This window comes from Lynx rufus, unplaced genomic scaffold, assembly GCF_022079265.1.
Source record: "Lynx rufus isolate CCGP_SWC_20201006 ecotype Redwood Valley unplaced genomic scaffold, mLynRuf1.p SCAF_8, whole genome shotgun sequence".
Taxonomy (NCBI): Eukaryota; Metazoa; Chordata; class Mammalia; order Carnivora; family Felidae; genus Lynx; species Lynx rufus.
In genome coordinates, this window is record NW_025814896.1 from 121,168,312 (window position 1) to 121,195,474 (window position 27,163).

At 55.2% G+C, this 27,163-nt stretch overlaps 1 protein-coding gene across 2 annotated transcripts in view; it reads left to right on the top strand.

Annotated features, from left to right (window-relative positions):
- The window catches only part of ADCY3 (adenylate cyclase 3), an 88,848-nt gene that overhangs the window by 46,780 nt on the left and 14,905 nt on the right, over nucleotides 1–27,163 (top strand). For both annotated transcript variants that reach the window (XM_047068792.1, XM_047068791.1), the window contains 5 exons: nucleotides 21,068–21,198; nucleotides 21,735–21,846; nucleotides 21,999–22,126; nucleotides 23,226–23,384; nucleotides 24,137–24,314. In XM_047068792.1, coding sequence (XP_046924748.1) covers nucleotides 21,068–21,198; nucleotides 21,735–21,846; nucleotides 21,999–22,126; nucleotides 23,226–23,384; nucleotides 24,137–24,314 — 708 coding nt within the window. The remainder of the gene's footprint in view (nucleotides 1–21,067; nucleotides 21,199–21,734; nucleotides 21,847–21,998; nucleotides 22,127–23,225; nucleotides 23,385–24,136; nucleotides 24,315–27,163) is intronic.

The window sequence follows — 27,163 nt, forward strand, 5'->3', positions numbered from 1 at the left end:
TTCCTCTGTCCTGGGGATGTGTTTTCTCTGTTTACCAAGTAGATCTAGAAGCTTCTGAGCTGGGCCTCAGACTCCACTCCTTCAGAAGGCAGGTTTCAGAAGAGGAATCTCCCCAGCCTCTGTTGCCACAAGGGACCAAGCTTAGCAGGTTATTGAATTTGCCTCCTTGTCCCCACCCCTGTAGCCTGTGGTTACCCACGAGCTGCTTCTGCTTGAATGTGTAAAGAATCCCGTCCTTTACTGGCTTTAGAGTGTCTTGAAAGGCGTTCTTCAGTTTCTGTTTTACATGCTGGCTGGGTCCTTTCTGTATCTCCTCTCTCATACCGTGGAGGCATCCCTCTGGATTCTCTACATTAAAAAAAAAAAAAAAAGCTTGTGTCATCGCTTATCTAGGTCAGGAGTTCTTTTTCTAGAGTATTTGTGCAGCCTTCAGCACACCTGTCAGTCTTGTCTGTCTCAGGACATATAGTTGGTATAATCCAGGACATCCTCAGTCACATCAAACAGTGCTTGGTGGGGGGTGTCCCGGTGCGGTAGAGGAAGGTCCTGTGTCTCACCTGGATCTGATATTCTCTGCATAGATAATATGGACAAGTTATCCCCCTCTTAGAGCCTTGCTTTCCTCATCTGCAAAGTGGGGGTATTGAGACTCCAGAGCAGGAGTATTGATGCTTGTCTTTAGGTTTCCCTGAAGGCAGAAATACAAGCAGAAGTGCTTTGTAACCTGTAGAGCTTGGAAATGGGGACGGTCAGGCTGCAGTGCCCAGGCCGTGGAGTACATGGGCATTTTCTAATGGCCCCGCTGGGCAGGGTCATGGTTGGGAGCCTGACAAAGAGGGCCATTCCTACCTGCTCCGGGACTCCCGAGCGCCACGTAGCAGCCAGGGGGCGCTGGCAGCCTCTCCGGGCCACGCTGCTCCTCTGCTGTGTTGTGAGCAGTAGCAGAGCAGACACTGGCTCCAGGAAAGAGGGGTCCAGGGAGGCCGAAGGGAGGTGCACAGGGTGGAGAGGCACAGATGCACACCCCCAGGCTTAACTGGGACACAGCAGGGGCCTGTAAGTGTCTATCGAGTGGAATGAATTTGTCTTGCCCAGCTCTAGCCTGAGTGTGACCTTGGGCCAGCTCCTTCGCCTCTTTGGCCTCAGTTTCCCTATGTGTAAACTGTACGTGAGAATAAAACCTTTGGTGAAAATCAGATAATCTGCATCTATCCCTTTGGGAATGAGAAAAGCACTGTTACCATCAGGAGGGGTGGAATTCTGCACACACCCCCCCCAAAACTGGGTGTTGCAGTTTGCCCATGTTTTCCTTAGGACTCTTGTGACCGTGTGCATGAGATCTGTTTGCAATTTTACTTCCTTTCTGTGTCCTTGGCAGGTTTGGACGTCATGGTTGTGCTGGGTTTAGGAAATAAGTGTTTCCTCTTTTTACCTGGGAGAGTTTGAAGAAGATATGGGTTCTTTGCAGGAATAGGACTCTTGGGGCACCGGGGTGGCTCGGTTGAGCATTCAGCTCTTGATTTCTGCTCAGGTCATGATCCCAGGGTCGTGGGATCGAGCCCCACATCAAGCCCTGCATCAGGCTCCATGCTAACAGCACAGAGCCTGCTTGGGATTCTCTCCCTCTCTCTCTCTGTCTCTCTTTTTCTCTTCCTCCCTCCCTCCCTCCCTCCCTCCCTCTCCTTCTCCCTCTGCCCCCTCCCCAGCTCTCGTGCACACTCTCTTGCTCTGGCGTGCTCTCTCAAATAAAAAAAAATGACTCACTAGTGAAGCCTTGTGGCTCAGGAGTTTTCTTTATGGGATTCAGTCTCCCTCAAAGGTATGAGGTTTTTTGTATAAGTTATAACGTGTTTTTGTTGTTTCAGGAACTTAACCAACTTCATATGAATATGTCCCATTTTTGACGTGGGATTTTTGTCTTTCCGTGGGTTTTATAGTGATATTCCCTTTTCATTACTGATATTGCTAGTTTGGGCCTTCTCTTTTTTTTATTTGTCCTTAATCTGTCTTGCTGAGGTTTATTAATGTTTGAGCCTTTTCAGTGAACCACCTTTTTGTTGCTTTCTTTGTGCACTTCCATAATGCATTATGTTTTTGACTTTGATTCTCTTCTACTTTCTTTGAGGTTGAGATCATGTCCTTTTTTACCTTCTTGAGATGGAATTTAACTAATTTTAGCATTTTTCTTTTCTAAAACACGCTCCTGGTGCTCGGATGTCCCGCGTTAGGTGCTTTTGCTTCCTTCTACAGATTTTGATATGTCCTATTTCTGTTGTCATTTAGTTCAAAATACTTTCTAATTTCCGCTGAGATATCTTTGATCCCCAGGCTGTTTGAAGGTACATCAATTAGTTTGCAAGCATACAGGGAATTTTTAAGGCCCTCTTTTTATTATTGATTCCAGTTTACTTTGCTGCAGTCAGAGAACATATTCTGTGTAATCTCAGTCCTTTGAAATCCGTCGGAACTTGATTTTTGACCTCTCATTTTTGATTGATTTTGATGTACTTAAAGACAACATGGATTTTTACAAAAATGCATCAAAATATCTTCCAACAATGAAGTAATGCTGATACATGTCCATCATGATGCATTTGCATCTACCCCAAATTAGTATTTTTACCTTTTTGGGCACAGTGCAAGGGCCTCCCAACATTTAATTCCCCTTCCCCCCAGACTTTCTGGCTATTGCAAGTTTTTTATTTATCCATTTTTTATTTATTTTTATTATTTTTTTAATGTGTATTTATTTTTGAGAGAGACAGAGCATGAGCGGGGGAGGCACAGAGAGAGGGAGACACAGAATCTGAAGCAAGTTCCAGGCTCTGAGCTGTCAGCGCAGAGCCCGATGCGGGGCTCGAACTCTTGAACTGCGAGATCATGACCTGAGCCTGAAGTCAGATACTAAACCAGCTGAGCCACCCAGGCGCCCCCCCTTTTTTTTAAAGTTTATTTTGAGAGAGAGAGAGATGGGGGGGGCAGGCAGAGAGAGGGAGAGAATCCCAAGCAGGCTCTGCCCTGTCAGTCCAGCTCTTCCATCCTCTTGAAGAATTCCCCTTAGTGTCACTCTTCACAAAGGTCTGTTAGGGAAGTCTCTGCATTTCTAATTGCCTGGAAATGTGTTCAGTTTGCTTTCGGTTTTGGAAGTCACTTGCTGTCAGAGGTAGAATTCTAGGTCGACAGCGCTGGACTCAGAGCCCTTTGAAGGCGTCATTCCATTATCCTGTGGCTTCTATTTTTGTTGAAATGCCGGCTGGCTGCCTGACACACTTGCTCCTTTTAAAGTAATACGTAGTTTTTGTATTTTTTTCCTCCGGTTGCTCTTACAGTCTGTCTCTGGTGTCCAGCAGTTTCATGGTGACACGCCTGGCGGTTTTCTTTGCAGTTACCCCGCGTGGTATTTGAGGAGCTTCTTGAATTGATGGCTTGATGTCTTTCATCAGTTTTGAGATGTTCAGCCAGTATCTCTTTGCCCCATTCTTTCCTTTCCTTCCAGGACTCTAGATGTCCTTGTTAGACATTACCATCTTCCAGAAATCTCTGTTTTTTTCTGAATCTTCCTTTTTTTTTTTCCTTTGCTTCAGACTGAATATTTATACTGATGTGACTTCCAGGTTACTAATCCTTTGTCTGCTCAGTGCTTGAGCTCCTCTGTTGCATCCTTAATTTCAATATTGCATTTTTTTCGTCTCTAGAATTTCCATTTGACTTAAGTAAAAGACACATTCCACTTCTCTGGTGAAGTTCTCCATTTTGTCATCTATTCTTTGGAACATAGTAAAAATTTTAAACTTTTGGACAACGGCAATATCTGAAATACTGACGTGTCTGCTTTTCCCTGTTGATTTTTGGTCCCATCTCATGGCATCATGGGCTTTAACATTTTTTTTTAATTAAAAAAATTTTTTTTTTAAGTTTGAGAAAGACAGAGCACGGGTTGGGGAGGGGCAGAGAGAAAGGAAGAGAGAGAGAATCCCAAGCAGGCTCCACACAGTCAGTGTGGAGCCCCATGTGGGGCTCGAACTCACGAAACCATGAGATCATGATCTGAGCCGAAATCACGAGTCGGATGCTTAACTGACTGAGCCACCCGCATCCTGGCCTTTTTAAAAAAAATGCTGGATAAATTAAATGCTGAATATCATGTATGGAAAATAGTAGCAGCTCTGAAGGATGTGTCTCTCCAGAAAGGACTGACTTTTCTTGCACCTCACCTTGATCCAATGTGGGGTCTAGAAGATTTGGGGCTGGGGCTTAGTCCGAGAGCTGGTTTCTGTTGTGCCTCCTCTTAGGAAATAGTCCTTCAAGGGTCTTAACTCAAAGGCTGGTCCTCCCCTTGAAGGACCCTGGACTCCCCGCCACAATAAGACAGCCAAACTACCCTTCAGTGTTAGCCTCTCAGCTCTCACTTTCCACTTGGGTTCTTGGTCTCTCACCCCATGTCGCTTGGCGGTGGGCAGACGCCTTGCAGGATTTGTGTAGAGAAAGGCTCTCTTATCTCCAGGACCTCACCCCACTGCTCTGCCTTGGAATGCTTGCTCACCCATCCTTGCTTCTCCACCCCCTTGAAAGCTGAAGCCATTGCTCTCCGTCCATCCTCTGAACCCTGACCTCAAGGGCAAAAGTGACAGAGTGTGTTGGGCTCGCTCAAGTGTGTTTCCCTGCCCTCAGAGACCTTGTCCCCTCCCATCCTAGCCACCTTGGTTGTTTCCCATAGGCTTCAGATAGCTGTCTTATCCAGCTTCTGTAGTTGTTCGTGGCTTAAGTGTTGGTCTGGTGTAAGCTCCTCTGTAATAGCAAGAAAGAGGGGTGCCTAGGGGGCTCAGTCGGTTGGGCGTCCAACTTCGGCTCAGGTCACGATCTCGTGGTTCATAAGTTCAAGCCCCGCTTTGGGCTCGCTGTTGTCAGCACAGATCCTCTGTTCCCCCCCCCCCCGCCCCCCACCTCTGCCCCTCCCTGCTTGCACTGGCTTTCTCTCTCAAAAATAAACATTTTTTAAAAATAGCAAGAAGCAAAGTTTGGATGTTATTTTATACTTCTTTATGTTGATTTATTTTATTTTTTTTTCAACGTTTATTTATTTTTGGGACAGAGAGAGACAGAGCATGAACAGGGGAGGGGCAGAGAGAGAGGGAGACACAGAATCGGAAACAGGCCCCAGGCTCCGAGCCATCAGCCCAGAGCCTGACGCGGGGCTCGAACTCCCGGACCACGAGATCGTGACCTGGCTGAAGTCGGACGCTTAACCGACTGCGCCACCCAGGCGCCCCTCTTTATGTTGATTTTTAAGTAGCTAAAAATGTACATAGTGTAAAATCATGAAGGTGTGAAAAAGGTTATACCGTGGAAGGTAAGCTTCTCACACACAGCCGTCCTCTTCCCCATCCCTCAGACAGCTACCGTCATGTCTCGTGTGCCCTTTCAGGATTCCAGTTCTTTCCAAATCTGGATCTGGGACACAGACTTTTCGCACCCACACAAATAGTATATCCCCTCTTCCGTACTTGATCTTTCACCTGCTGTCTTCGAGAGGGTTCTAAGTCGATGTGGCACTGCCTCATCCTTGTTAGTGACTGCATTGTATTCCATTATAGAGACGTGACATTTCTTTAATTGGGCTCCTAATTGTACAGTTGAGTGGCACCAAGTACCCCCACAGTGTTGTGCAACCGTCACCGCTATTTGCTTCTAGAACTTTTTCATCATCTCAAACTGAAACGCCGTGGCCATTAAACATGAGCTCTCCCACCTCCTTTCCCCCCGGTCCTGGCTACCGCCATCCTGCTTTCTATGTCTATGAATTTACCTTTTCCAGGCACCTCACAAAAGTGGAATCGGACACTATTTGTCCTTCTGGGACCGGCTTGTTGCACTCTGCGTGGTGTCTTCGGGGCTCATCCGTGTTGCAGCCCTGTCAGGATTTCCTTCCTCTTCAAAGTTGAATAATACTCCGTTGCATGCGTATACCCCATTTGTTTATCCGTTCATTTGTGGAGGGATACTGGGTTGTTTCCACCTTTCAGCTGCTGTGAACACGGCTGTGCGGGTACCTGTTTGAGTCTCTGCTCTCAGTTCTTGGGGGCATATACCCTGAGGTAGAGTTGCTGGGTCATATGGTAGTTCTACGTAGAGTTCTAATTTTTTGAGAAACGAGGCACGTACGTTTTTATTTTATTTTTTAAGTGATTTTATTTTTTTAAAGTTTATTTATTTGAGGCGGGGGCAGAAAAAGAAGGAGAGAGAGAATCCCAGGCAGGCCCCCCCCCCCCGCCGTTGCGGGGCTCGATCTCACCAACCGTGAGATCATGACCTGAGCCAAAATTAAGAGTCAGATGCTTAACCAACTGAACCACCCAGGCGCCCTGGCACATTTTTAATGTTGAGAAATATTACCAAATCATCTCATATAGATGTTCTAACAATTGGCACTCCTCCCGACCGTGAATGGGAGCGCACTTAGACGGTTAAAGTTTCCTTGTTTATCGAGAAAAGGCTTCTTTGACGTGGAACCTGCAACTCCTCCAGAAATGCCTGTTGACAAACCGCAGTGGCAGGGGAGAGGCCCCACGGTGGTCGTGGTGGCCTGTGAGCCCTTTCCTGCTGTTGACTCTTTTGGTTCAAGTCACAGCCAGGTAGACTGGGGTTTGGGAGAGGCTTCTGTGTATTTTTTGACATATGTCGTGCGATATCTGTTAAGCGCAAGTGTAAAGAAAAAAACGCTGATAGACAATTATTCTTTCAAGTCTTTTGTGCTTCTGTGTTTTGAGAGGGTCCTAAAACCATGTTTTTCTGATTATAGAAGTACCGCCTCATTCTCGTAGAGGATTCTCGTAGAAAGCAGCCAAGAATTCTTATGAGAATATAAGAGTAGCAGCCGAGAACCAGATATTCGAGCCTCTCCGGCTGTGTCCTGTGGCTGCTGTGGACATTAAACGTAAAGAGTGTGTTCAGCGCCGTGTCTGGACCCCGTAGCCACTCGCACTGACTACTGTCGTGCTGCTGTTGGTGGATAAAAGTGTGCAGAAACAGAGAAGTATAGAAAAGACCCCCAAACTTCCCATCGTTTGGGTGCTTCTTTTAAAAACAATTTTAAAAAATACAAACGTGATCAGTCGTGTGCTCAGCTAGGAAAGGTTTTAGAACTTTGCGGGTTTGCTTTGCTTCTCTTTTTCCTTTCCGCGGAGGGGACGTTCTTACAAAGTTAACCACGTGAAAGTGTGCAGTCGAGTACCTTCCCCGGGTTGTCCAGGCGCCACCTCTGTCTGGTCCCAGAACCTACTCATCGCCTCAAAAGAAAACCCCACGCCCAAGCCTGATTTTTAAAACCGCAGAGAAGGGCACCTGGTGAGTGTCGGGACAGCCCCGAGCAGTAGGTTCCTTTCCTTGCCCGGAAGGACAGGAGCCTGAGATCCGTGCACACACACACCGCGTGCTGGGTGCTCCTCTCCATGAGAGTCTGAAGCTTGCACTTCAGAGGCAAGCTTCTGCCGGTGAGTTTGGACCTGGGATTTCCATCCGACGCTTCCTCCAGCGTTTTCTGGGCCACAGTGAGACCTGGCTTTCCCACCTTCTCACGGTGTGACATCTTCAGTTTTCTGAAAAAGGGAGATTGAAGATGGCGCCATTCATCAGGTTGTTGGGGAATCACTTGAAGGAAGGACACGAAGCCGAGTCAAACGTGGTGAGGCCCTTTAGTGCTATTGCTGCTGTCACACTGGCTCCTGCTGCAGGGATGTCGAGGTGGGAGGAGACCCAGGTGGCTGCCTCCCACGGGGCTGACTTGACTTCCCGGGCAAGTTGGCCGAGGGTGGACCAGGAGCAGAGACCCGCGGTCCCATCTCACTGTCCTCCTGTGAGGGCCGCTGGTGAGCATAAAAATGAGATCACGGGGTGAAAATGCTAGAACGGGCTGCAGAAAGTCCTAGAAGGAGATGAAACAGAAGCTGGTTTGGACGTGGCTCCCGTTTGAGGAGCTGTTTGAGGTCAGTGCCACAGTAGCCACTCACGGTGTTTAAACGCCTTTGTAAAAAAAAATGCCCAATTAAATTCTCAGCATCTCCTTTGCAGAGGCGGCTCCATTTCAGAATTTGGCTCTTACGATCCGCATCCCGCTTTGTATTTTGTCGGCGTGGCTTTATCTTGTCCTCTAAACTGCCTTGGGAGGAAGCACCGTGTGCTGAGGGGAAGTCCTGCCCTGGTGGCTGTGTGGCCTCCAGCGGGCAGGCTCCTCTCTGGGCCTCGGCCCCTCCTCAGTTAGAGAGGCCCAGGGGATCCCATCCCAGAGCCTCTGATTCGGTTTTCTTTACTGCTGTCACCGGGGAGGTTGCTCTCTCATGTGAAAGTTCCCAGCCTCCTGCTAAGGGCAGGCAACTCCCAACAGGTGGACATCAGCCGTCGTCCCCAGGGAACGTTCAAAGCAGCCCTGGGCCTGGTGCACAGGCTTCCCTTCTGCTTTGCCACCGAGGTGGGCATGTCCGGGTAGTGAAAAGAAGGGGCATGGGCGTCTCAGGTTCCAGTCACTCCTGCTTAAGCCTCCCTGGCTCCAGGCTACTTTCTGCAGGGAGGGGCGGGGCCGGACAGCTCTGAGGTCCTTGCGGAGCTGAGGTCCGGGAGGGTGGCCCTGGCGTGCTCGTGTCTCACTTTGTAGGCAGTCCATGGCCCTTACCTGTGACACGTGGCCGTCAAAGTGGACTTGAGGACCCAGCTCCATGGGCCCGTTAAGGTAGAGCAGGAAGCCCAGGGGACTGAAGAACGGGGGTTGTTTTCCTTTATTCCCCTGCGGCCATACACCAGAGTTTAGTTGGGGACCTTGCAGGTTGCTAAGCGCCCCAGCTGCCATCTGGGAATGACAGGCATCGGGGAAGTCCACCCGGCACATACCTACTGCCAGGTGCAAACTGCAGAATCATGAGCTCCCTGGATCTCACGCTCCGAGTTCCCTTCCCAGGGAGGGGGACGTGGTTGAAGTCAAGGAAGCGGCGGAGGGTGGAGGGACGACGGGATGGCACAGAGGGCAGCCAGCCTTTCCTTCAGACCACGTTCCGTTAGATGGGTCAGCCTGTCCTTATCAGGGAAGAGAGGGCTGCCCTCTGTCCCCACCCTTCAGAGGTGAGGAGGGAGAGCCCAGGGCTGACCGTGCAGGGTTGAGTCTAGGTCAGAAAACCACCCACCGGCCCCAGTGAGGGCCAGGTCATGTTCGTCCGGGGCGCCCTAGGGAGTGCGGTGTAGGCTGACGCTGGGTGGTTTTCCACTTAGCTCCTGGGGGGACACGCAGGGCAGAATGGCCACTTTGCTCTGCCTTTCCTTTTACTTAAACCCAAAGCCCAGGGTCGCTGTGACCAGGGGTGGCCTTTCTTCTTCACGGTGGAGTCTTTCCCTAGGTGCAGGACCTTCCGCCCTTGAGCATGTCTTGGAGGGAAGACCCACCCCTTTACCATAAAAGCCACAAACGTCTCTCCCGGGAGCCCCCGAGCTTGGGATTCTGGCATGCTGCCATTTCGTAAGCTCGGCTGTGTCTTGTCTTCTTGATGTCCCTCCTTGCACTCTGCCCACGCCTGCTTCACTGTTCCCTTCGAGGCCTTTTGCCGTGAGGGTACGGCAGAGACTAATCCCGCCCCTGAGCCTTGCTCTCACGAGAGGCTGGTGGGGAAGAGGGAAGTCAGGGCGGGAGCGAGAAGAACCGAGAAATCAGCTACCTCTTGTCCTCAGTTGTCCATCGTGACTGTTGTCCTGGCAACAGTGAGATTGGGGCTGGGGACCCGTCTCCCGGGGAGCCGCCGGGGGAGAGGAGGCTGGTGGGGTGGGAGGAACGTGGTCCCACTGCGCCACAGCTCCGCCTCTTGCTGTGTGGTGGCCTGGGGCCAGGCTCTTGTGCCCGCGGCACCTGACGCGGGTGGGGCAGACCCGTCGTCTACTAGACAGCCACAGAGGACCCCCTCATCCCAACGTCAACCAAGAAATACACTTGCTGTGTTAACTTCCTCACACGCCCACTCGTGAATATAGCTAATAGTTGTACGTTTTCGTTTTTAGCCTTGAATGTATCTTGGTTTGAGAAAAGCCAGAAGGCGGATTTCCCATGGTGTGGGGTAGAAATCCGTGCTTCTGTTGGTTCCCACCCCCCACTTCTTGGATTTCACAGAATGTTCTTCATTCTAGCATTTCAGCACTTAGAACGAATCCGCATTTTAGATAATGCAGGTGATGAGCCCGCGGAGCACAGGTTGTTCTAAAGCCTTGACGCGCTCCTGGCAGTGGGAGGACATCTGCTGTGTCAGGTAGACCCGGGCCCTGGTGGTGATGACAGCATTGCAGACGGCACTGCATATGGGGGGGGGGGTGGCTTCTGAGCTGGGGCCCTGCCGGGGTCACATCCTGCCACGGCACTTTTATCCCCGGTTTTAGTGTCTGCTGTCCAAGACGAGCTATGGAATATCCCCGCCTTTCTCTGGCTGTGGGACCGACATCTTGTTTAGTAATGGCGTAGTTGATTGGACAGTTACCTGGTGTCAAGGCCCGGGGCTGCATTTTTACTGGATTATCTCATTTAATCATCGCAGCAAACCCAGAGAAGGGTTGGCACGCATTCCTTCCTGGCCACGGCTTCTGTTCAGTTCTGTTTACTAGGCGTTTCAGTTGTAGTCTCTGGACATCTGGCCTGTGGGCATCGGCTTTGTTTGACCTGCTCAGAGTTTTAAATTTCTAATACTTAAGGATTTGGACATTTTACATAAAAACTTACATTTCTGACCACCTTGGGAAATGGGAGGATCTGACAACGCAGGGCTCAGGAGTAAGGTTTGCATTCACATCCTCTCCAGGCCACTTACTTGCCCCGTGTCCTTGAGTCAGTTATCATGCCCTCTGGCCCCATTTCTTTGTCTGTGAAATGAGATTGGAATAAGATTGTTAGAAGGTCTAAAGGAGAGCATTGCACAAATATTTGGGGCATTCTTCTAGGCACTAGGGATGTAGTTGTAAGCAGAACAGATTCCAGTGGGGGAGATAGATATTAAATAAATGAGCATATGCTATTAGAGGTAGGACAGTGGTGGGCAAAGCAGGAGAAGGAGCATAGGAATTGCCTGGGGGTGAAGGAAGGTTGCTATTTAATATTGTATGGCCAGAGAAGCCTTTCTGATAAAGTGAGATTTGAGTAGAGACCTGAAGTTAGGGCGTGAGCCATGCCATGTTCCAGGGAGAGGGAGCAGTAAGTGCAAAGGCCCTGAGGTACGTTCACAGGACATCATGGCAGCAGGTGAAGGTGGAGTAGAAGTGAGAGGAAGAGAAGTAGGAGGTAAAGGAGGGAGATGATGAGGAACAAGTCCTGTAGGACCTTGTAAGGACCATGGCTTTTTCCCTGAAGGAGATTGGAGACATTGGAGGGCTGTAGGTTTTGTTTTTTTGTTTTTTTGTTTTTTAATATGGAATTTATTGTCAAATTGCTTTCCATACAACACCCAGTGCTCATCCCAACAGGTGCCCTCCTCAATACCCATCACCCACCCTCCTCTCCCTCCCACCCCCATCAACCCTCAGTTTATTCTCAGTTATTAAGAGTCTCTTATGGTTTGGCTCTCTCCCTCTCTAACTTCTTTTTTCCTTCCCCTCCCCCATGGTCTTCTGTTGAGTTTCTCAGGATCCACATAAAAGTGAAAACATACGGTATCTTTCTCTGCCCGACTTATTTCACTTAGCATAACACTCTCCAGTTCCATCCACATTGCTACAAAAGGCCGTATTTCATTCTTTTTCATTGCCGAGTAGTATTCCATTGTGTATATAAACCACAATTTATGTATCCATTCATCAGTTTGATGGACTTATAGAGGGTTGTAGGTTTTAAATGGATCAGTCTGGCTGCCGGTGGAGAAGAGACAGCAGTGGAAGCAGGGAGGCCAGTTAGAAGCTATGTAGTAATTTTAGGGAGAGCGGATAATGGCTTAGACCAGGATGGAAGTGATGAGGGGAAGGATTCTGGGTGTGTTTTGAAGGCAGAGCCAACAGATCTCACTGCTGAGTGGCATGGGGGATGGGGGAGTGGGGAGTCGGTGATGGCTGTCAGGATTTTAGCCCGGAGGCGATCGGAAGGGCAGGGCGGGTGGCTCTTTACGGAGATGGGGAGGATGGTGAGAGGAATGGGTTCGGTGGGGGGTGGAGAGTCAGGACCCGCTGAGTTGGAGATGTTTCACAGACATCCAGGAAGGCAGTCATCCTGCGCGCTAAACCCACGTCTGGCAGGCTGGAAGGGCTGTGCCTGCATTTGCAGACTCCTGCTGGGCCCTCCCGGGGCGAGGATGGTGGGCCTTGTAGGACAGCGCCTCAGGCTGGGGAGCTCAACGCCAGTTGGCAACCAGGCAGCACCTGGGGAAACTTTTATCATTTCTCCTCAAGGACAATAGGAGGTGATTCTGCTACGTGAGTCTCAGACCTGCACCCTCTCTTCTGCCCCAGAGGCTCTCAGGGCCTTGCAGAAGGCAGCCAGAGGGGGGACAAGGAGAGAAGCACCCAGTAGAAACTCCGTTTCCCCGGCGACTGCCTCGGCACGCCAAGCCCCTCTGTGTCCTGGCATGTGCCGCCGGGAACATGGCGCTTCGTGCCCAGAGGGCAGAAGCAACACGGGACGGTGTAACCCAGAGGATCTGGCCGGGGCACAGCTGGGAGCTTGCAGTTCTGCGGCTCCTTAAATACGCAGCAGGAGAGCAGCTGTGAGCGCAAAGTAGAGTGCACGGCGCGGAGCCGGTGCCCAGGGCGCCGGGGAAGGTGGCTGTGGAGGGCGTCAGCACCTGCTGAGGAGGCTCAGAGAGGTGTGTTCGGAGTTGGATTTAACAAGGTGGATGTGGATTCTTGGGTGGCTTTTCAGGAAGAGGAGTGGGTGCTGGCCAGTGTGCGGTGGGGAGAATGGAGCCCTGATCCACGTGGAAGGGCGGAGGCAGGTTAGTGAGGGCTGAGCGGGGAGGCGGAGGGAGTCCTCCCCGGACTGCAGTGGCTCATCCCTGGTGTGGGAGGGACCAGAGTCAGCAGCCAGGCCAGCCCTGTGTGTGTTTGGGGGGGGCGGGGGGGGAGGTCAGGAGCCCGGCCAGCCCTGGAGTGGGACCGGAGGGGAGGCCCAGGGAGAAGAGGAAGGTGGGAGCTGTGTTTGGGAAAAGCACCAGCAAGATTTATTGCCCCCCTGGGAGGAGGCAGAGGGAGTGAAGCCAAACGACGAGCGACCCTCACAAGTAGAGAGCGGGTCGGTTTAACCCGCTGGAAACTTCGTGCCCGGGGTGGGTTGAGCTGTTGCTTCCAGGTCAAGGTCGGAAGCGGATACTGAGCTCTTTCCCATGGATCACAGAGGCGGCTGCAGCGTCGTTCTCAAGGCGGCACTCTAGGCAGCGGCTCTGTGTTACCCACGGTGGGCGCGGAAGCCGTATTTACGTGCCGCGGCGTTCTAGAGCTGCGCTGTCTGATGTGGTAGCCCTAGGCACGTGTGGCTACTTCAGTGAAATGAATTAAAATCTAAAAATTAAAACTCACTTCCTCTGTTGGACTGGCCACTCTTCGTGTGCTCAGCAGCTACAAGTGACTACGGCTACCATACTGGACAGCACAGGTTACAGAGCATTTCTTTGCAGAAAGTTCTGGCAGTGCTGTGCTAGAGGGTGACGGCCTGCCCCTCGGGCCACGTCTCCTCGTCGACGGCTCAGCATCTCACCAGATCTCTGAGGGGCACCTGCTCTGTATAGCCACACTAGGCGAGGGCTGTAGATTCCACACACGAGACCGTATTTGCGCCTAAAGGGCAATCTCCTGATAATTGCAGTCACCTTGGCCCCCGTCTCTAGAGACTAGGCAGGCCTCCGGGCAAGTGACCGAAGTCCCATGGTTTGTGTCCCCTCTTCCCCTCCAGCAGGGCAAGAGTTCTGGGCTGCCCCTGGCTCTGTGCAACTTCTGTTCTGTTCCAGGTGACATGTCCTGGTGGTGACTTAGTTGTTAGTCTGGCTCCCACAATGCCAAGATTAAGTGTGGCCCTGCTTCCTTCTTGGAGCCGACATCTTGAGAGACCCTGGGGATGCTGGCTCAGAGCCTGTTTTCACATTGGAGGGTCTTGTTTAAAGAGATGCTGGGTTTTGAGTGCTACAGCCCCTCGTCCCCTGTGAATTCCCACACCCCTGGCTGAAGACAGCATAGCACTCCTGCCCCCCGAGACCAGTCACTCCCAGGTGACCTGACTGCCCTGACCACCCGAGCTCTTAGGAGTACTCTTCACCTTTGACCTGCCCAGCATTTAGCTTGGGGACTTGCAGAGACGACCAGTGACTGTTCTTTGAGTGAGGTTGTGACCGTGTCTTTTGGGCAGAGTAGCACATGTGGGTCCCTAGTCTAGATGGTGGCTGCCTGCCCCCCGGCACGGCTCTGGAGTTTCCAGATTTTACATGCCGTGGTCCTTCGCCCTCTCATCAGGGAGAGATGAGCCGTTTGGGCTCTGACCTCCCGGGGCTAGCCGCCCAGGGCCTCCTGCCCCCCATCTCCTTCCTCTGCTGCCTCCTCTGCCCAGCGGGTCAGGCCGGGATGGGCACTGTTGGAGTCCATTGCCCTTTTTTGGCTTCGAAGCGGCCCGGAAGCTCTAAGAGTCTGGAGAAATCAGGCCCAGAACAGATGTGTTTGCGGACAGCTGTGTCTCTGCTCATAGCCCGTGATGGGTTGTGGTGACGTGTGTGTACACACAGCACATGTATAGGGCACATGTGCGCATACACGAGGCCCCACCTTACAGACTTTACATGTTTGCTTCATGCAGCATCTCACCAGATCACTGCTGAGTTCTCTCTCCATTGAAGTCTCCCTCCCTGCCGCTGCCCCCTTTTCGAGGATGTTGCAGAAACTTAGCTTCTCATCAGCCAAGCTCATGTATCCAGATCCCTGCCGGCCGCCTTGCTGTAATGAACTCCTGAATGCCTCATCAGGGCCCCTGGGGACAGCGCAGGCCTCCTGCCTCTGTCTCAATCCTGAGCCAGCACAGAGGCGCGGCCTGGCCTGAGTCACCGCTGAGGAGGAGGAGGCTCGATTGGTTCCTTCCCAGAGCCCGGGGGGACCATGCTGACAGACCGCCCTGGTCAGGGGCTCACTGCTCACCTGAGCAGTGCAGCAAATGCGTGTTTACAGATCTCCATCCCAGGCCCAGGACGCGTGCTGCGCCCCAGCCAGCCGCCCCCCACCCCCCGACCCCGGTCCCCGGGTGGCACACCGCCCAGGACGGGCCTCAGGTGCTTCTCCCCAGGATCTGGGTAGTTTTTTTGCTGTACCCAGAAAGCCCACTAGAGACTTTCAGGGCTTGTTCGTTCTTTTGGCTTATTTGGTTCTTTTCCCAGAGAGGGTCACGGCCTTGACTTTGCGTGTATTTTTAGGATAACCATCCAATCACGGTAGGACCAGAGGGAGACCGAGTGAGGCAGCTCACCACCTTCTCCGTCTCTCTGTGTGGCGCCATGTCGCAGGGCCCCAGGCCTGGACTTACGGAGTCTGGTGGTTCCGTGTCCCCGGGCTAGTCTTCCATCCTGCGCTTGACTCCCTGCTCACCCAGCATCCGGGGCAGGAGCTCACTAGCTCTCAGGGCAGCGCATTCTTCGACTGAACTGCTTTGACTCTTCGAACATTCTTTCTGCGCTGGAAACAACACAGCTTTCCGACGTCCAGGGACTCCCCATAGATTTCTCCTCCAGGTAGCAGCGTCGAATGCCAAGTTCCCCACATCAACCACGTGTTCTTGGGCCGCTTTCAGTCCATTGGGTGGCATCACACTGCACATGTGTCCTAGCAGAGGCCTTCTGGAACTGACGCAGCTGGCCTCCCTCACGGACTTGGGGTGGCTCAGCATCTCTGGGCCCTCATGTCTGGCCCTGTTGGTTACACTCAGGGTCCACTGCCAGTCACTGAGACAGGGCCTCACAGCACTGGCCCGTTTTCTCGTGCCCTCAGCCAGTGAGGGGCAGGGGGGACACTGAGGCTGAGGGAGGTCACTGAGGCCTGCTCAGGTCTGTCATGGAGGCCCGGGGGTCCACCTCAGCAGCACCCACCTCCTCTCCCCTGCTGACCCATCAGAAGAAATTCCAGCAGCTGCCACTGGCCCGGCCTGGCCTCCCTGAGCCCCACAGGTGGTCTGGGATGCTGCCGGGCCCCGTGCTGGGGCACCACGGACGTCTCAGCTCAGCCCCCGTCTGCAAGGAGTAGCCAGGTGCCCTAACAACTCCATGAGCACTGGGGCCCACAGAATGTTCCAGTGGGCTCACCTCTGGGTTTCTAGAACAGTGTTGTCAGGTCCTTGCTAGGGAAGATTTGGGCACTTCTTGTGCCTTCACATTTGTAGCGGAACAGCGTCCAGTGTGGGTGGGAGAATTCGTGTGTGAAAAGCACATCCTTTGGTGTAGAAGAAAACACCACCCGTTCTTTTGGTCAAAGAGCCCTGGGTTCCAGTGCTGTCTGTCACTAACTCTGAGGAACCTGGGATAAACCATTTAGCCCCTCCATGCCTTGGTTGGGTCACCTGCAAAATGGAGACAGTATTACACGTATGTAAAAGTCGAGGGCAGATGAGAAAGTCTTAGCAAAGAAGAGGGACGATTTTGATATTGGTCACTGGTGTCCATTTGCCCAGGGGGTTGTGGTATTTGAGAGCTACAGCAAGAAACCAGCCTATGGTGATTGTTCTGTCACTCGGCAACCTAAGAGGGCCTCTGCCTCCTCTCCGTTGTGCGGTGGGGCAGGGGTCCTCCCCGGCCATCAGTCTCCTCCCTCAGCTCACATCCAAGCAGACATGGGGGTCCAAAGCCCGCCCCTCCACCCCCGGACTTGCAGGAACGGTTATTACAGACAAGCTGGGGTCAGGGTCACAGCTGGCGGCAACAGGAAGTTTTGTGTTTATTTCCGGTTTAGAAAGTATTTTGAAAAAGCAGCCCCAGCAGTATAACCATATAGCAGTTTTGAAAAACATTTCAGGTTTTCTCTGAATTCCATTCGCCAGATCAAGTTACCCTTTTGTGTTTCGTGCAGACTCTTCCGCCTTGACTCAGATGCGCATGTGGGTCTGTGGTCCCCTTCTCAGGATATAGTTGCCGTCTGGTCGTTTTCTTATCGTAGCACTTTTCATTATGGTCACTTCTGAGGTTCCATAATCTTCCATCTGAAGGATGTGTCCCGGTCGAATGAGCCATCAGCTGGGCATTTGGGCCACTTAGTCTTTTCCTCGAGTATAAGTGAGGTTACAATGCAGTTCTTGCACACACATCTTTTTACTTTTCTTGGATTATTTCTGTTGGAGAAATTCCCAGGAGAGCTATTGATGGGTCAGAGACTTGGAACATTCTTATGACTTCCGAAACATATAGTAGTTGCTATTTTAGGAAGAGCGGGCTCTGCCTCTATGCCGGGGAGGCCAAGCCACATCCCGCACCTGCTCTGGGCGGCCCTGCACCCCTGAAGACGCCTGGCTGTGTTTTCAGAGAAACTGGGACTGTGGTCAGGGGCACGAAGCACCTCTCAGGACTAGTCTGGCTCCAAGGGAACCCAGAGAAGCTCTTCTGGAGGGTCAGGGTCTGAGAGGGCGGGAAAGGCCTGACCGTGTGGGTAACGGCTGCTGGGGTTGCACAGGCTGGCCCAGCACAGCACTGTGACTTTCCTAATCCTTGGTGTCCCGCGCCCCCTGCTGGCTCACACACCTGAGCGACCTCTTCCCCAGGCTGGCGGGTGCCCCCCACGCTCGTCACACATCTGCCTCTTCCTCCCCCTAGTGAGCGCCTGCATGCACCTCTGGTGGGGTGTGGGTGTGGGGAGGGGAGGTGGGGAAGGAGGGAGAGAAAGGCTAAGACACGCATGGAAGCTGGGACCCTTGTTTGCATCTCCTTCGTCATTGTGCCTGACCAGACAGAGCTCCTACTCCTGGCCAAGTGACGCCGAGGACTTTCTGCTCACCTTGGACACCCCATTGGGACTCTTAAGCTATAAACCTGTGGCCAACTTCAAAGCCCAAAGGAGGTTTAGGCCTCATCTTCCTGAGATACCTGCCGACCCCACGCCCTCAGTAACACTTCACCTCAGGTGACAGAAGAGCTGTAATACATTGAGCACTTGCCGTGTGCAGGCACCGTTCTCAGTGCCTTCGGGTCAGGGTCACTTCGTCCTGCTTTCCCAACGAGGAAACCAAGGCACAGGGGAGTTAGTGGCAGCCTGGTGTCACACGGTGAGTCAGTGGCAATATAGGGAACTGAGGGAGCTGGGCTCTTAACTGCCACGCCCTCCTGTCCCTGCCGGCCTGGCACAGACCAGCGCGCCTCACACTCGGGCGGGGGCTACGACCCCGGATTCCAGCCCCAGGCTCGCTGCCACCTTCCAGCCTGCCTCCTCCCCCCAGGCTGCCCTGAGAGCCCGCAGGGCCCCGGGTCTCTCTGGCTTTTCTCGAAAATCCTCCCGGAGGCTCCTGTTCTTCCCCAGCTGAGCGCTTTCTCCAAGGTGCCTGGGTTTAGTTTGGTTTCAGAAGTCCCCTCGCCACACACCGGCAGGGCAGATGGGTGTGCCAGGGTGCAGCGTCCAGGAGACCCCGTTGCTCCTTCCTGGGCTCAGATGGAGGTCATAACACGGGTTATTTCGGCTTCTCATTCCCCTGCAACGCTGCTGCTCGTGAGGGTTTTAGCAGTGCTGGAGACAGCTGTGGAAATGGAAGAATAACGGTGGTCGCTGTAAGTGCCAGGCCCGCCGGGCCGAGGGGGCCTCGCTTGCTTACGACGGTGTGACTTCCGCAAGAGGACCGATTCTCCCCCACGAAAACCGGGATAAGTGAGAGGGACCTTCCTGTGGTGCGATGGGTGAGCGGGCGGGGGCTCTGGTCTCAGACTGTCCGGGAGCGGAAGGGCAGGGGCTGTCCCTGCAGCAAAGCTGACTTCTCCCGGAGGAGGTGAGGCCCCAGCCCTCTGCCCAGACCCTGGGGAGCCTCTTGGGCTGCCCCACCCGGAGGAGAGGAGCAGAACCTCCCCACCTTGGTTCTCCTGCTTCAGAGAAGGTGTGTTTAAAGTACAGGTAGCGCTGGGTTCTCTGGCCTCAGGGCCCGCTGAACACAAGGGAGAACAGGAGCCCGGTGCCCTCACCCTGCGCCCCCGTGCCTGGGGCCCTCACCCTGCCCAGGGCCCTGGTGGGAGACGAGGTCCCCCAGCCCTGTACCCACCAGGCTGGTGTCCCTGCCAAGCCTGTGTTCCTCTGGGGTCCAGTAACCCCTGGGCAGGCCAGGCAGCAGCTCGTGGCGTAGCCCCCAGGTGGCTCCGGCAGCCGGCACTCGACACACAGCACGCCTGGCCCTCCCACGCCCGCCCACCTTCCTCCTCCCTGTCCGCTGCCCTGTGCGGCATGGCTCCCTCAGAACCACTCCGCCGCTGGGGTCAGACCCTGCCGTGCCTCTGCTCCCAGTCTTGCCTCGGTCTCCTCCCCTACCCCCTCCCCACTTCTCTCGCTGCTGTGCCCCGCAGGCCTCCACTCAGCCTCGCCGTAGCCCCACTTCCCGGCCTCCATCCTGCGAACCTCAGGTTCTCCCCATCGTCACCTGCCTCCCATCTTGGGGCGCAGGGTTCCTGGCACAGCACCCTGCCTGGGCTTCTGGCTCTGGCTTCACCCCCTTGCACCCACTCCCGGGGGCTGTCTCCTGTCCCCTGTCCCTGTTGCTCAGCCTGAGCCGTGCTGCGGGGCTGCAGGCTCAACCCATGAGCCAGCTCAGTGTCTGCCTGCCACGCGTCCCAGATCTGCCCTGGTTTTCCCCTCACCTCTCTCTCCTTCTCTATTCCTCACTTAAAGAGACCGGCACCTTCCACCCAGAGGCCCAAGCCACGGGCCTGTCCCGCCTGCTTGATGCAAGCCGTCGCCAAGCCCCACTTTGCCCAGATGACTGCTAACTGGTCACCTGGCCTGCCCTCCTGTGTCACAGCCCTGGGCACTGGGCCTACCCCCCAGCTTTCAGGAAGGAGCTCCCCGTTCCTTGCCTGGCACACGAGGCCCTTCAGGATGCGAACCAGGGGTCGGCAGACGTTTTCTGGAAAGCACCAGAAACCCCTTTCGGTTTTGCAGGCCACGTCTTCTCTGTCACAGCAACTCGACTCTGTTGGAGCGAGGGGGCAGCCAGAGGTGACATGTAAACAAACGAGCTTGGCTGGCCCCCCCCCACCCCCCCCCCCCCCCCGCCCCGCGAGACACTATCTGTGCGAACAGCGGCAGCCAGGTTTGGCCCGCAGGTGGCAGTGTGGACCCCCCTCCAAACCTAGCCGTGGGTCCGCGGTTCCCTGTTCCTGCCCCCATGGAAACCGCTGCAGGTCCCTGAACCTCGTGTCCCAGGTCTCTGTGCCTGGTGTGAGCAGCTCCCTCTGACGAGATGTTCCCAGCATGTCAGTCGGCTAGCCTCACTTCTAGGAAGTGTCCCTGATTGCCCCCAACACCCCCGGCAGACTCTGACACCCACCCTTCTTTGTTACTGCCCGCTGTCCCTCTCCCGTCCGGGCATTTACCGTAATGCACTGCGCTGGGCCTGCTTACCCATCCCCATGAGACCCTCAGCCCTCTGAGGGCAGCAACTCGCTCGTTTTGTGGCATTGGCACGTTATAGCATGCCGCCTGGCACCTAGTCGGTCTTCAGTCATGTTATGTTCAGTCAGAATTCTCGGGTGATCGCTCTGTGCAAGGTGGGGTGGGTGACCCAGATCCTGCACCCTCCCGGTGCAGGAGAGAACGGGTCCACGTAGGAACTGCCACCTTTCCTGTGGCATTGAGGACACTCTGGAGGTACAGAACCAAGCTTGGGTTTCTTCATGGATTTCTGACTCCCGTGAGGGCTTTTAAGGTGTGCCGTCACAGCCCTGAGCCTGTTGCCCTGGGCCTCCGGCTGCCTCCCAGCGTGGGGGAGGCCCCTGTAAGGCCCCGTGGAAGGTCAGCTGGTTCCTGGCTGATGTGTGTCACCGGCATCGGGGTGTTTCTTCCCGGAAGTATCCAAACCTGCCCGTGGAAGGGTGCAGACCAGACAGACCCTGCTTCTCCACCAACCCTCTCCTCCTCCTCCCAGGAGAACCTTATGCTTTCCATCCTGCCCAAGCATGTGGCTGACGAGATGCTAAAGGACATGAAGAAGGACGAGAGCCAAAAGGACCAGCAGCAGTTCAACACCATGTACATGTATCGCCACGAGAATGTCAGGTGCGCCGGCCCGTGGGCCTGGGCTCCAAGAGCGGAACAGGGGCTGGGCTTTGTGGGGTCAGCCAAGCACTGTGGGATTCGAGAGTCTTCCCCCAGGACTAGAAGCTAGGCCACGCCTTCAGTGTGAGCCTCGGCCCCCGTGGGAGCAGTCTTGCAGACGGATGCCGAGAATGAGCCGTCTGGGCCATGTAGTCAGTCCCCATCATCGCACAGACGTCAGCCAGAGTGCGGGGGTGACGTCTGTGAGGTCACCCAGCCATTCCGGGCCGGCTAGGGGCTAACAGCTGTGCTCCTACCAAGACGGGTGACTTCATCATGGGGCAGGAACAGGCAGCGTGGGGGAAGGAGGCCCGGAGAGGAGAGGCCCACGAGGATAAACTAAACGGCAGAGCCCCTCATTCGCCCTGGGAGTGCCAGGGGCTTGCCGCTTTGGGGTCGAGCAGGGACCCCTCTGCTGTGGTCCTGGGGCAGGAGCTGGTGGTGGGGCCAGGCACGCCGCCCGGAGCCTCACGGTGGCGCCCTCTCTGCTCTCCCAGCATCCTCTTTGCGGACATCGTGGGCTTCACCCAGCTGTCTTCCGCCTGCAGTGCCCAGGAGCTCGTGAAGCTGCTCAACGAGCTCTTTGCCCGCTTTGACAAGCTGGCGGCCGTGAGTACCCGGCCCCCGCTCGGCCTCCGGCGCGGCGGGGGGCCACCCTCGGGGCTCCCACGGTCGCCTCACACGGGTGCCTGCTCTGCCCCCTGCCGGCCCTCCGTGCCCACGAGGGACTCAGAGCCACGTTGCACACCCTGTTCTTTCAGAAATACCACCAGCTGCGGATTAAGATCCTGGGCGACTGTTACTACTGCATCTGCGGCCTGCCCGACTACCGGGAGGACCACGCCGTCTGCTCCATCCTTATGGGGCTCGCCATGGTGGAGGCCATCTCGTGAGTGGGGCCTCTGGGGGGAGGGGCTCTGGACCGCGGGAGAGGCGGGCCTTCCGTGGTCCGTCGTGGGGGCTCGGCGCGCCCCAGGCCCCCACGGGACGTGGGTGCCGTGTTGGTCGGCAGGCGGCTCAGCCCCCGGCTCTGGGAAGGGGGGACGTGGCTCGCCTTCTTGCCAGCTGAGGGGCCGAAAGCCTTCCGTGGCCTCTGAGGGGCCCAGCCTGCATCCACTGTTGTTTTCTAGAGAAGTGGCAGTCGTGGTAAAGGCTGTCACACCTCCTCACGCTGGTTTGGAGTCCCCCCAGGCTCCCCGTCCCTTCTCTCCGTGTTTTCTCACTGTGAGCCTCCAGGCCCGTCTCAGGTCGGAAAGTCCGAGTGTGGCAGCGACGTGGGGCAGCAGAGGTGGGACAGGGCCCCGGCCTCTGCTCTGGGCTCCCAGCCAGGGCTCTTGCCTCCGCCACTGGGAGGACGCTGCCCTCTCCCCCCTCACCCTCCCCTGTCGCTGTCACATTGCAGGTGGCTTAGAGGCCCCAGCAGGCAGGCCCTGGCTGGGATCAGGCACCAGGAGGGAAGGGGGCTCCTTGCTGCAGTTTCCCACCCCACCACCAGGATGGAGGCCGGGGTGGGGGCGGAGGGGTGGGACACCTTAACACCAGAGGGCGGTTTTGCATTGTTACCATCTTCTGGATTAGAGCTTCTCTGACATTGGCCTAGACACAAATGCTGTGCTGGGAACATGTGGGGGGTGGGTAGTTCAGGATCATTCACCTCCACTTCCCTCACCTCGGGGCAGCTTTCCCTGTTGCGCGCGGGTGCCTGGTACAGGTGGACGCGGGGAGGTAGCGGCCATTATTCTGTGGCTTCCTGCCTGCACCCCCATCACGCTAACTCGCGACGCGAGCCTGGGCCCGGGCCGACCTGCTGGACCCCTAGCCACAGGTCACTTAGCTGAAGTGCAGGCAAAGAGCTGTGGAGTGCCCAGCGGCCCCCTCGGCCTGGAGTGGGGGAAAGCCAGTGCAGGACTCTTCCCGCAGGGCACAGAGGGCCGGCCACCTTGCCACGGCCATGCCCAACCCTCCTCCTTTCCGTGTGTGCCTGGCAGGTACGTGCGGGAGAAGACGAAGACTGGGGTGGACATGCGCGTGGGGGTGCACACAGGCACGGTGCTGGGGGGCGTCCTGGGCCAGAAGCGCTGGCAGTATGACGTGTGGTCCACTGACGTCACTGTGGCCAACAAGATGGAGGCTGGTGGCATCCCCGGGTGAGCGAGCATCTCCTTCCCGGTGGGCGGGCGTGGGCGCTGAGGGAGGGGACCGTCCATCCGTCGGGGCTGGGACTCAGCCGGGAGACACCCAGGAGCAGTGTTCTTCCTCGGGGCGCCTGCCTGCTTGCCCCGGGCCCAGCTGCCTCCTGCCTGGGCCTCTGCAGCCGTGTGTCCTCGTCCCCGTCCTCTCCTGGCCCCATCTCCCCGGCCACAGATGCCGGCACAGACCTAGCCGCCTCCAAGGCTCCCCGCAGGGCGCCAAACCCAAGGAACAGGTTCTGACGTGGTGCACACCTGGCTCGAGCTCCTTTATACCAGCAGCCAGTCAGGGCGGACGGGCCGAGGACGCAGAGGAACCCTCCCCGCTTGGGTCAGGGAGCGGCCCTCCGGGGCAGTCAGGGTTCTGTCCCTCAGTGGTGACTCCCCAGAAACGGGTAACAACCCCCTGACGGCGGGTGGGAGCCATGTGAGGTGCATAACGGTAGGATCACCACCGAGTTCAGAGCGGCCTTCTACGCTCCTCACCTGGCCCGGTGCTGCGGGCAGCCTGAGGGTGTTTCCTTCCTGTTTCGCGGATGTGGCACTGAGGCCCAGAGGGGCAGGGGCCACACGGCCCTCACAGCCAGTTAGCACCGGGGCGCCCCGGCTGGAGCTCTGGTGGCACGTGTGTCCCCGCCTCCCCGGCAGCCTTGGGCTTCGGGGTGGCCCGACCCTCCGCTGACGGTCCCGGGCCTCTTGCTGCCGTCCAGGCGTGTGCACATCTCCCAGAGCACCATGGACTGCCTAAAGGGCGAGTTCGATGTGGAGCCGGGCGACGGGGGCAGCCGCTGTGAGTACCTGGACGAGAAGGGCATCGAGACCTACCTCATCATCGCGTCCAAGCCAGAGGTGAAGAAAACAGCCGCCCAGCACGGCCTCGACGGCCCGGTGAGTCCCCTGCCCACCTCGCACGGGACGTGGAAAGGCAGGGTTCGAGAAGCAGGGCCTGGGGAAGAGCGGGTGGGGCCGTGGGGGGCACCCTCGCAGGGGGAAAGCGGGCTCCGGGGGGAGTAGTGCACATGGCTCCCGGCAGGCTGACGGTGAGTGGTACAGCAGAGGACAGGCGCCCGGAGAGGTGTACGTGGCACTCGGGAGAGCAGCTGGCTAGGGAAAGGCTCCCTGCGTGGAGGAGGCAGTCAGAATCACGGGAGAGACGTGGGCACCCAGGGAGCGAGTTCGCGGAGTGGGTGAGGATGCCAGGGGCAGGCACTGAGGTTGGCTTGCTCACGGAGGAGAACCGGGCTGGGAATTTTGCGGGGCGGGAAATGAGAAAAGAACCGGATGGAAGCAGTGAGGCCGTCCTGCCCTGGCCTCTCTGCTGATTTCCTGCATCTCGTCAGACCCAGTGCCCTCAGCAGCTGCCCCCACCAGCCTCCTGACAGGCTGTCTGGTTAGAAGCCACCAGTGGCTGCTGTAGGAATTGGGCCGTCTGTCATCCTCTGCTGAGCCTGGAAGGCGTTTTACTCCTCGAAGCTTTGCGCTTAAAAACCCCACCAGTTGTGGGAATTTGACAGTTGGGGGGTTTGGTGCTCCCAGAGGTGGCACGTGGAGACGATCCCATGGCCGAGGCTTTGTCTCATGATGGCTAAAGCAGGGCTTGAGCTGGTCCGGTGAGGTTTCTGTGGCTGAAGACGTGACCCCTGTAAAGTCTGGAAAGAAAACTAGACGCCTTCCCCCCTCCCCCACGTGTATGTGATGACTAGCAAATCAAACACAAACAGAAGATTCATCCGTTTAAATCGAATTGCAACCACTGTTTCATGAGTACTTCCATTTCTCCGTAATTTCACTTAACCCTCAAGACAGCCCTGGGAGAAGGGGGCTGTCGTCATACCCACTTTACAGAGGAGGAAACTGAGGCCCAGAACTTTGCGTAAGTTGCAGATCTGGTAGGTGGCAGAGCAGGGCCCTGCCCCCGACCTGCCAGCCACCCCGTAACCCAGAATGTGGGCGCCCCCGTGTGAAGGCGTTCACACGGACTCAGCACTGGGAGGCCTGCACATGTGGGCACCGCCTCACTCCTGAGTAATTTAAAGTCCCACGAGGTGCCCGTGTTAAAGCAAAGGACCCTTCAAGGTATTTGGGGCTGCATGTGAAGTCTGAGCTACAATTAAATGCTCCAAGGAACTCAGAAAAGTAGGAAGCTGTTTTTCAGAAAATTAGGAACCAAGACGTGACCTTGCCACAGAATTAACAAGTTCATTCATATTTTTAAAAGTGCTCCTTGGGGAACTGTAACATACTCACTGGAACGCATTGAAAATGTCTCTTCAAAGCTGTTCTACCAGACAGTAATCGACAGTAATTTAAGCAATCAGCTACTTTTGTAAAGCGGTAGGAGATTTGTAATTCCTGGCATACAAAATTTTTAAGAAACTGAGCAATGTTACTCCTTTCAAAACTTACCCACAAATTTGGTTTTACCGGGGGGGCCACCTTGAAGTCACAAAGCAGTCAACACATCCTTGGGATAGCACTCATTCCGCTGTGTTCTGATCTTGTATCTTATTTCGCTTCTTCCGATCACCCTTGCGTGGCATGTCATTTGGCTCAGGGGTTTTCCTCAGCACCTGGCACCCCTCCGAGAGTGCAGATGAGGGAAGGGAGGCCCAGGGAGCCTGGGCAGAGCCCGTCTCCATGGAGCCGTTGTGCTTGAGCCATTCTTCCACTTGCAAATGAGAGAAAAGTTGAGTCTGTGGTTGCATGGCTTAAAACATCAGCTCTGAAGCTGTGAGCCAGCAGGAAACGGCCCATGCCGAGGCTGCGGCCTGAACAGGACGGAGCACAGGCACTGCGGGTCGAGAGAACCGACCTCTTCTTCTTAAGTGCACCATCACACAAGACAGCCGGCACTGGTTCCCGTGGAAACGTGAATGGTGTTCTGTTTTCAGCACTTTTCTCAGTGACATTTTGTGGCCATTCAGGTTTTCAGTACTTTTGTAAAGTTGAATTTTAACAGTTTTTCTCCAAAAAAATTATTTTAAAGTTTATCTTGAGAGAGAGAGAGAGAGCGTGTGCGCACATGTCGGGGAGGGGCAGAGAGAAGGAGAGTCAGAATCCCAAGCAGGCTCCACGCCCCCAGCGCAGAGCCTCATACGGGGCTTGAACTCACGAACTGTGGGATTGTGACCTGAGCCGAGCTCAAAGAGTCAGAGGGTTAACCAAATAAGCCACCCAGATGCCCTGTTAACAGTTTCTTACTGCCCCTTCCTGGAAATATCAATTTCTCGAAGTAGAAAGGCTGGGTTAAGGTATCTGCGCATGGAAAGCTTTTACCCCCGCTCATCACCACCTGCCTCCCACCCCCGGAGGGCACCCTCACTGCCCAGCTCTTTACTCACTTTTAGGTTTGTTCATTTGAAAGACAGAACCGTGATAGGCCACTGTTGTAACCTCATTTCTGTAATCATTAGTAAGGCTGGACGCTTACCGTGGTTGTCAGCTAGGTGTTTTCTTCTGTGGCATGTGCTTTATGTGGCCTTTGAGGGCCCGGTCCCCTCTCTGCTTTGTAGGGGCTCTTTGTTTATTAGAGAAGTGAACCCTGGCTCATGCGGTGGCTGGCAGCCATCGGCGGGGCATCCGCCGTGTGCCAGCACTGCTGTGTCACAGGGAACTCGAACGTTCGGCTGTGGTCGGGAGCTCCCGCCTCCTGTGTTCTCTGCAAGGCGGCGTGGCAGCCGCCGGGGCACGCAGAACTCATCACAGCCCGTGTAGCTCGTGTGGTCGACAACTGTTCA